At 43.4% G+C, this 10211-nt stretch overlaps 3 protein-coding genes across 3 annotated transcripts in view; 2 read left to right on the forward strand and 1 right to left on the reverse strand.

Annotated features, from left to right (window-relative positions):
- The window catches only part of cyp27a2 (cytochrome P450 family 27 subfamily A member 2), a 25045-nt gene extending 22700 nt beyond the window's left edge, over window positions 1-2345 (forward strand). The window contains exon 10 of the transcript XR_004327892.1: window positions 2335-2345. The gene's annotated coding sequence lies outside the window, so the exon portion shown is untranslated. The remainder of the gene's footprint in view (window positions 1-2334) is intronic.
- Window positions 1944-6684, forward strand: tmem198ab (transmembrane protein 198ab; the record flags this gene model as incomplete). Its single annotated transcript, XM_032506205.1, is given in 4 exon segments — window positions 1944-2204; window positions 2869-3450; window positions 3867-4078; window positions 4598-6684. Coding segments are annotated over 4 exon segments (1104 nt in total). The 3' UTR covers window positions 4751-6684.
- A 950-nt stretch (window positions 6685-7634) lies between these two features.
- The window catches only part of desmb (desmin b), a 27404-nt gene continuing 24827 nt past the window's right edge, over window positions 7635-10211 (reverse strand). The window contains exons 9-11 of the mRNA XM_032506204.1: window positions 9520-9563; window positions 8904-8992; window positions 7635-7708 (exon numbers count right to left, since the gene is read on the reverse strand). Coding sequence (XP_032362095.1) covers window positions 7667-7708; window positions 8904-8992; window positions 9520-9563 — 175 coding nt within the window. The 3' untranslated portion in view covers window positions 7635-7666. The remainder of the gene's footprint in view (window positions 7709-8903; window positions 8993-9519; window positions 9564-10211) is intronic.

Consider the following 10211-nt stretch of genomic DNA (forward strand, 5'->3'; position numbering starts at 1 on the left):
TATATATATATATATATATATATATATATATATATATATATATATATGAGTCATGAAAGTGACGGGAAATGTAATGTTAATGGGGAAGAGGAGGAGGAGGAGGAGGGGCATCCGAGTCAGGTGACAGGTTTGCAACAAGAAGCAGATGATTGAGAAATGGGAGGAGAAGATAAGGAGGAAAAGTAAGGAAGTAGGATGTGAGGGAGAAGGAAGCAAAAGAGGAGAGAGGAAAGTTGGAGGAGGAGAGGGGAGCAGATGAATATCAGGACTGAACTCACCTTGAGATGGAGAGAATAACAAAAGCCAGAGGGGGAGGAGAGGGGAGGAGGAGTGGGAAGGAGGTGAAAGAGGACAGGATTGAAAGACAGTTTGTTTCATTTAAGGTTGTTTAATGCTATTTTTGACCAACAAAAGTCCCTTTTAGCTCTGTGCTTGGTTCAGGAGCTCAGTATATTCCACGAGGTCTTTAAAAAATCCTGGACAGTTTGTGGAATTTGACAACTTGTAGTTTGTGAGATAACCTTTTGTATAGTATATCCCCATTGTTTCTTGTTTATATATATGTGTGGCTGTTCCTATAGTAGTATATTTACACTGCTATATATATATAGCATGAATCCCTTTGTTCTTAGTATGAAGGGTTAAAACAGAGAGAGAAAGGAAACAGAGATCTGATGACGAAGGCTGCAGGAAACCCAGAGAAAGACTGGGTGAAATTTAGTAAATAAAAGGAGAAAGTCGATGCAAATGTATTTACCAAGTGCTGTTTACAAGGGACGTTACTGGAATACAGATGAGGTTGCAGGAAAGGAAACAAAAGGAAAGGATTATATGAGAGAGAGCTGAGGGAAAAGAGGTCGTTACACACAACTAAGAGTGTGAGGACAGGTCAGAAAAGGCTGCATCAAAGGAAACAAAGCTGAGCTGACTTAAAGCGATAGATGGATGTAAATCTGATATAAAAAATAATATAATGACATTTAGAAACAGGCTGCAAGGGGAAAATACTAGATAGCTCCAGTAGCTAGCATAAGATACTTTATTGTGTTAAGATAAGATAAAGAAAAAAGCTGCAGGGAAGGAAAGAAATCAAGGTGAAAACTGAATGTAATAGTACTACAACGCACTAAAGAATGACACACCCCAAAGGTTTAGGACTGTAAAGAACCCAAACATTAGATAATTCATCATTTCTTTAAATCCTCATGTACATAGAAGAGACGGACTGAATGATGGATGGAAGATTGAGTTGCTGAGAAAAGAGCCTTCAGAGTTAGATGTGTCCTTTGTGCCCGTGTGGCCTGACGGTCGGCGGTTCTCGTTCCCCTTAAACGCCTCCTGATTAGAGAGAGAGAGAGAGGGAGAGAGAGAGAGAGGGGCTCTGATTGCCCTCACCCGTCCTGCTCAGACACCGCTGTTATCTGAGCTATTATTATCCGCTGTTTCCGCCATCGAGGGATGCCACACTGTGTGTGCTGTTGTGTGAAGTGTCTGCAGATTTCAAAGCCACTTTATTACCAGGGTAACGGGGGTGTTTTTCATGGTTTAGCCCCTAAATAAAACTGATAAAACTGCAAAGCATGGTTCAAATTTATACCGCCAGTTTTTCAAGCTTGGTTTCCAACCGGCCATTGATCTCAGTTACTTTTTCTGAAAATCAACATGCAGACATTTTCAAAATAGATGATCAGTCATAGTGGACGTTCACAAGAGAGCTCTGCCTTAGCCTATCCATGAGAATGTATTACAATCGTCAAAAGGATCATGAGAATTTGGCAAGTATGACAATTAAGTCTGGAACCGAGTGTCCTTGAATGCCCCATATGTATTACCTTACAATGTGCATACGATGTTCTTGTCCTGATATCACCACCCATGCTGAAGGCAGTTGTTGGGGCTGTAGTCTGCAGGAAGTGACGGCCATGTTAACTCTCTGTCAACAGGTGAAACCACGCGGCTGTGTGGCGCTCCGTAGCCGCCCCTGTGCCTCGCCTCCCACCTGATCACCTCTCCACCTCCTTCCTTCTCCTTCTCCGTCCGGTTCGCCATGACGACCCCTGTGGAGCTGCTGCCGTCCCAGCCCGACCAGGAGCTGAGCCCCGGGCGCCTGGATGGCTGCGAGGACATCGGCGGTCGCTACAAGGTGGTTCCCTCCGTGGTCTGCTCCATGTGCTGTCTCTTCGGCATCATCTACTGCTTCTTCGGTGAGTCCTGCTTCTAGTACGGGATTAGAGCTGCAAAGGTGAAATAAATCCACTAGTTGTCAACGATTACATTACTCACCAGCTATTTTGATATTCAATTCATCAGTTTAAGTTATGTTTCTTATTCCAGCTTCTTAAATGTGAATATCTTCTAGTTTCTTTTCTAGTTTCTAACACCGTAATTTCCCATTTTTTGGGATAAATAAATAAATATCTATCTATCTGTCTGTCTGTCTGTCTGTCTGTCTGTCTGTCTGTCTGTCTGTCTGTCTGTCTGTCTATCTATATGTCTATCCATCTATCTATCTATCTATCTATCTATCTATCTATCTATCTATCTATCTATCTATCTATCTATCTATCTATCTATCTATATGTCTATCTATCTATATGTCTATCTATCTATATGTCTATCCATCTATCTACATATCTATCTATCTATCTATCTTTCTTCACTCCTCTGTGACAGTAATCAAGAATATCTTTGAGTTTTGGACAACATTTGAGGACGTCATCTTGGGCTTTGGGAAACACTGATCAACATTTACCGACATTTTAAAGGGCCAAACAACTTATCCTTTAATCCAGAAAATAATTAACAGATTACAATGAAAATGCTCGTTAGTTTCAGCCCTATACGTTGTGTTTCTTCCTCCTATTGCAGGCTATCGCTGCTTCAAAGCGGTGATGTTCCTGACGGGCCTGATGTTTGGCTCCGTCGTCATCTTCATGCTCTGCTACAAGGAGCGCGTCCTGGACACCCAGCTGAGCGTGGAGGCCTCGATGGGCATCGGCCTGGGCATCGGCACGCTCTGCGGCCTGGTCACCATGCTGGTCCGCAGCGTGGGCCTCTTCATGGTGGGCCTGCTGCTGGGCCTGCTCGTGGCCGTGGCCACCCTGGTGGGCATGGAGGAGCTCTCCGACAGCCCGTCCCGCTCCGTCTGGGTGACCCTCGGCGTGCTGCTGGGCCTCGGCATGCTGTTCGCCGTGCTCACCCTGCAGTGGCAGCGCCTCTTCACCACGCTGTCCACGGCCATGTTCGGGGCCGCGGTCATCACCGTGGCGCTGGACTACTTCGTGGAGCTCTTCGCCCTGGTGCTGTACATGTACGAGCGGATCAAAGTAGCACCCGGCAAGCCGGTGTGCTGGCTGACGTGGGTGGTGCTCGGGGTGTGGCCTGCCCTCACGCTGCTGGGCGTCATGGTCCAGTGGAAGGTGACCGCCGAGGGATACTCGCATACCAAGGGTGAGAAAAACCTGGGCTGTTTTTTTTGTGCTGTATGTTGTTCATTTCGGATTTGTCTCCATTTACGGCTTTAAACATAAATAACTGTGTGACTCACCGGCCAAGTTGGCAAATAAATAACAAGCCAAGCATCTGGCTAATTAATTAGCCGGTAAAGCTCCGACCTGCAGACAGCAGAGAAACAGAACAAAGCAGCTGCAGCTTCCCCAAAATAAAGACGTTTACCCGCCATGCAGGTGCTAGCCCTCTGAGATTTACTCCCCAAGCAGAACATTATCCCCCATTTGGCGCCTGGCGAGTGTTAATTTCAGACCCTGCGTGTGCACATCGTGACAGAAAAGCAACGCTAGCTCCACCTGCTGCTCCACTAAAACATGGACGTCTGTCCTCTGTCCTCTGTCCTCTGTCCTTCACAGTGATCATCAGCCGGCAGCAGAGGAGGATGCAGGTGATGCGGATTCGTCAGCGAGACGATCGCTATCGCAACAAGAAGAAGAAGAAGCAGCAGCACGGCTCCTCCTCCTCCTCCTCTCACCATAGCAACCAGGCCAAGCAACTCCACCCTGAGCCCGCCTACCGCCGCAAGCCCAACCCCATCCGTCGCTACGACACCGACGTCCTCTCGCCGGTGAGGAACCCGGGCTCTGTTTTCATATTTGCTGCTTGTTCATCACTTCCTGCCGTGTTCATATTGTTGTATGGGGGGGGGGGGGGGGGGGGGGGGTGTTTGTGCTTTGTGTCAACTTTTCTGTTTGCTGCGATTTTCAACCAATTTCTTGCGAAAAAGATCAGTTGATTTAGTAGATTTTACAAACAATCATCCATGAGACCAATGACTTTTTTGCAGTGACAGTGGCGTGAGTTCAGGCACCCGTCGGACATCTCAGTTGCTGCATAACTTTAAAAAACAACAACTCAAACACAAATCATAACAGTTTTTATTAATGATCCTTCTGTTGTGTGTTTGATCCAAAGATGCAGTCAAATAGTAGGACACATTTCAATGATGTTTTCTCCCTTTTTATTTTTGTTCTTGCTATATAATTTGTATAATTAGCTACTTTGCAGTTTTTTTTTACGTTGTTCATTTTTCCATGAATGCCTTTCTTTAGTCCTGAACCCCCAGTCCTTCTCTGCCCCCCTCCAGAGCTACATCCAGAGTTTCCGAGAGCGGCAGGTGCAGGTGCAGCCCGTCCCGAGCCGGCTGGTCGGCCGACCCCACACCATGGTGGACATCGCCTACGACCGCGACTCCACGACGCCCCTCACCGGAGCTGCCGGACCTTCACTAAATGTCTAAGCCCCCCCAGTCTCCCAGAGGCCTGAACACACCACTCAGGACACCCCAGGGAGATGCGTAACTCTGACCATTACCCCACCTGGGTGTCATCACGCCTGTGCTGGAGCGACCCGCCGCTGGGTTCCAATGCAAAGATTCTGGGTTTAAACATAATCTGGGTTTAGCCACACCCCTCAGAGGAGGAAAATATATTTAGGGCTGGATTTACCCACAATGCAAAACGTGTTTAACCCTTTTACTGATTTACATTTTGAATTGTAAAGCTGGTGCAGAGGTTCGGTCGACCTCTTCTCACTGTCTGTCGGTAGAGTCACGCGCACAAAAATGAAGGCATGCACTCACAAAAAAACACACACAGCAGCTACAATCTTAAGGGTCGATGTACCCGGCCCACACCTGGTTGTCACCACCTCAAGTCAAAACCAGATCAGGGATTTCAGTTTCAGTGCAAACCCGCCTCAGGTTCAAACACAGGCATCCTATAATATATATAATTATATAATTGAAATACACCTGTTTCTACTGCTGTTGCCGATTTTCAATTGATGGTGCAGAATTAACTAGTTCCTCCGCCTGTAGGCGTCTTAAAAGTCCAACAAAGATCCTCTTTAAAAGGGACGTGAGGGTCCTTAAATGCAAACCGGGACATTTTATTTGCTTTCTGTGCCATTTGGACCACAAAAATCCTCCTTAAAAATGGGAGAGACGTCTTTAATGTATAACGGGGAACCCTTCGTCACCCTTGGTGCTGGACGATACACTTCTTCAAGCGTCAAACTGCTCTCCGATGGCCGGGGGAATCGATTCAAACAGGTGCCTTGCCCCTCTGTGGACTGTACCATTCAGCAACAGGAGGGGGGTTACTGGCAGAGCTCCCATCGATGGCTTGTTTTTGCATTAAATGTGATCACAGGGGAATTATTCAGGGGGGGTAGCCATGGAGCTAGCAGGGTAAAACATATAGCTGGAGTGGAGTTGGTTTGTTGTCTTCACAGATGCCTGGATATAGAAATAGTCCCGTTTACACTGGCACCACATCTGAGATGTCGCATCTGAGCGTTTTGAGCATTTTCGCGTGAGAACCAGCATCCCTTATATGCTGCTGAGCAGAGAAGTAATATTATTAATCCATAAGAATAGCTGAAAGATCTAAAAGCTCCAATCTTTCTCTCTTTAGCTCCTTCCTGTTTCATGCTGCAAAGCAATCAAAATCTGAGCAGTTTTAAAACGTGCAATAGAAGCGGGACGGAGCTGAAGATCTTCTCTAGGGACGGTGAGATTTAAGAAATCAGAGTGAGAATTAACAGTGTGTATTGATATTAGAAATGTGTCTCCATGCTGAGATGCCAGTGTAAGTAGGGCTCAGAGAGTCTGGATCCTTAAAGTGGACTAGTGGCCATAACAACTTGTACTTAGACCAACAACTCTTTCCATCGTGTGCATTGATTTTCTTTATTTGGGATAACACAACATCTCTCGTCACCAGTGAAAATGTGAATACCTTGATAGTGTCTTTACCTTGTGGGGGGGGATGTACGGTACGTTTTTATTCATCCGTGGGAAACGGAGATGCATGATCTCTCCCCTCCGACCCCCCCCCCCCCCCCCCCCCCCCCCCCCCCCCCCCCCCCAACACCCTCCACCCTTTCATGTGCATTGATGTGAAATCTGTACATAAAACACAGCACTTACTAACTTATTTTTGTTATTATTATTACCAGTTAATCATGTTTCTTCTTCTTTTCTTTGGGATCTAATTGAATTGCGTTAAAGTGTTCTTTTTCCTGTGGGATATTTATTTGCTGATTTATTTATTTACTTCTCGAGTCCAGTGTCATCGTTGTGGGCCGGCAACTCCATGCTTTAAAAAAAACAAAAAAACCTTTGAATTATGACTATGATTATTAAAGCATGTCTTCCTCTGGGCCTGTATACGATCAATGTGTGTGAGTCATCTTTTAACCGAAGGACATGCAGACATCAGCTGTAGCAGGAAATCAACTTTACTTTTATTAGCCAATAATATTTGAAAGTCACATGGGATCATCCCTCCTAAAATCAGCCCCCCCCCCCTTTCTCTCTTGTTTCTATATTTTTCTACCTCGCACAACCTCTTTCCTCCCATCTCTTGCTTCATCTCCTTTTAATCTCCTCCATCGTCTCCTTTTTATCTGTCCTTCCTGTGTCCCTTTATTTCAAAGCGCGCACATATACACACACACACACACACACACACACACACACACACAGTTCAGCCCATCCTCCTGAATGAACAAAACAGGGACTGAAACCAGAAGAAAAATCACAATGCAAAAAATAAAAAAATAAATGGATTTCTGCATTTTTGGTTTGGATCCATTTGCAGACTTTTGTGGTTTTGATAGAAATGAAATGCTTAGCAGAGGATTTGCTCGCTTGATGTGAAACAACAGGTTCCCTGGGACATGTAACTGAAATTGCAGAGCGGGGAGTGTATGCAGCACCAGGGGATTTTATTTTCAAAGGCCATCGCAAATGCGTAAAAATGCTGTTTTCATTAAATATTTTTACGATTACATTGCAAAAATCTCCATCTTATTTTTTTTTTTTATCTATAACTAAGTCTTTTTTTATTCCTTATTCTTCTCATTTTAAAACACAGATTCAATTCTTCAAAGTAAATGCGGTTTTCAGGTGTATTAGATGGAGTTTTTTGTTGCAGGGAAGCTTGTGCACAGTCACACACATGGATGTTGCATCCAGCTCAAGAACACCTAAGAGCAGAGATAAATAAACCTGATAACCCGCCTGCTTTAAATTCACATATTGCAGTCTGGAAAGTCTTTTTACTTTCTTGTTTGTGTTCTTCCGTCAGTCTCCGAGAAAGACGGATGTGTTGTTCTTCTTGTTTCTTCTTCTCTTGTCTCCTGCAGGCCGTTACATGATGTCTTTCTGGTGCTGCGTGGACTCGCTGACGACCTGGAGGGCGGAAACACAGCAGTCAGTGGACTTTGGAATATATTAAAACGTGCTTAGAGAGAGATAAAGACACTGTGTGTGAGTCAGGACGTGAGCTCTCTGCCTGAATGAATGCCTCTTTTATTTAAAGGAGAAAGAGTCCTGTGATGCTCTCACAGCTGGAAGAAATAACCTTATAGTGGAAGGTGGGAAAACAGCTCAGAGCACCTGTCCGTCAAGTTCAGGTTCAGCAGCTTTTGACTTGTGTTGTCATTGATTTGGGATGTTATTACCTGTAGGTTTAAGATAGCTGCGTTTTTGCACAACATAGGATTTATCAGTCAAAAAACAGCTAGCATGCATTCTTAAATTCATCAGTCTTTGTTACTGTTTCTAAAATGCACTTCACAAATCTTCTCATGACATTTTACACATGTAAACAGGTTGAAATACTTCCTATACTCTCTGTTTTAGGAGAAGAAGACTTGTGTAAATTAGTTGAAAAGATGCAGAGGGGTTCGGGGTGCTGAGGTGGAAATAAAACGCAGCATGCCATCTTTCAACAAAGTCGACGAGATGGAGACACCACGCATGTTTTTGAGAGAAAAAAGCAGCAACCACGACTCGTTTTAACACGTCTGTGTTCGTGATGTCTTTTTTCCCGGAAAGCTGCGGGTGCACGTAGCGGGTTTCCACTGAGGTGGGACAGGAAGTCTGGCTGCCACTGTGTGTGTGTGTGTGTGTGTGTGTGTGTGTCGTGCAGCAGGGTCCTCGCTGTTTGTGTCATACATGAGTTTCCATGCTGAAGACATACGTTATTTGGCTGAGGATAGACTTTAAAAACGAATGAAGAGGCAGAGAGTTTGTCTTTTTCAGTCTCAGTGCAGAGAACGGATCCTCTGTCTCTTTATATCAGGGTTAAACCTTTAGGACCTTTAACGTGAGCCCGGACCTGGTCTATGGTCCAATCAAGATGAATGTAGGCCCATTAGAGGGAGATTAAAGGAGTCAATATGTGAAAAATGGCTTAAAATGCTGCTTTTCGACACTGAATCCTTAATTGTCCCTGTTATTTCTCATGTTCCTGGTGTTTTGTGGATGATATTGAGGAAAGAAAGGACTGACTGAGTTAATTCTGCATTGGCACGATGCTTTCTACATGCCCCTAACAACTAAAACCAGGTCCCGGTCTCCTGCAGACCTCAGTGGGTTTTACCTCTCCATCGCGGGTTTCGATGGTCTTGATGAGAACCGTTTTCTTTGAATGCATCTCAGAGGAGCGCTGCTGGTGCTCGGGGCTGGTCTCTATTTAAACAGAGACAGAAGATCTTCATATTCTGTGGAAAAACACAAACTATGTGCATGCAGATATGTTAAAGTTACACTTTTAGCATTTTAAAGTCTCCCTAAAATATTATATTGTATGGCAAAGGATTCAAAAATCCAGCTGGAGAACGTTACTAAATTAAGCCATTGTAGCGTTATAGTCTAACTTGTATTTAAACTTGATTTTGTTTGTTATATTCAGTCTCTTCTGATGGATGACGCCATGTAAAACATGACAATCTGTGCAAAAACAAGAAACATGCCGATATATTAAAATTATACTTTAAGCATCTTGAAATCCCCCTAAATTATAATATTGTATGGTGAAGGATCCGAAAGTCAATATTCTGTTTAACACTTATCCATTTTTCTTATTATATTAAGTTCTTCTTCTGATGGATGATGATGATCATAAATCAGGTGTAGAAGCTCCATCTGCAGGTGAACTGCATTGTGGGTGAGTGTCCTCTCGTGGTGTGTTCAGGTTACAGCAGGTGTGTGCGTACCTCTGTAGCTCAGGGTGGAGTAGCTCTGCACAGGCAAGGTAATCCTGCAAAGACGGGAATGAAAGTTATGTCATATGTTTAGTCTTTAATAATAATTTGTGTCATTTAATTTTGGTAAAATATAGATTTTAAGGCTAAAGTCGTCTTTTAGAATCAGATTCTAGTTGCAACCCGTCTTGTTTTACCTTCTATCAACAATATTAAAAGTCTTTTTACAGACAATACATAGACAACACATCTTAATTTGACCCGTTTTCCTATATCAATGTTGTTTTTAATTCCCCAAAATAACATGATTGATTCCAACGCTCTTTGCCAAGTACAAATCTCTACTTTCATTAATTTTGGGTCTTATTCTATTTTATAGCATTGTAAAACAAAGTGAAGTGTTGTTGAAATAGTGTTGAGTAAAAGTTGACATATTCCAGTCTGTGATTATCATCAACATCCATTCCTTTAATTTTAGTCTCAATAATTCCTAATTTCTGCTTTTCTAACTCAAACATTAGGTATAATTTCCTATAAATGAGGTTTATTGACCATAAATTCCAACAATAATTGTAAAACTAAAGTTAATAAGTTAGTGTTACGTAGTGTTGAAAACGTCAAAAAAGTGACAAATACTGAAAAAAGTTTTGAAAAATGTGACTATAAAATTGAATAAGACCCAAAATTAATGAAAGTAGAGATTT

Source organism: Etheostoma spectabile, chromosome 24 (genome assembly GCF_008692095.1).
Source record: "Etheostoma spectabile isolate EspeVRDwgs_2016 chromosome 24, UIUC_Espe_1.0, whole genome shotgun sequence".
NCBI lineage: Eukaryota > Metazoa > Chordata > Actinopteri > Perciformes > Percidae > Etheostoma > Etheostoma spectabile.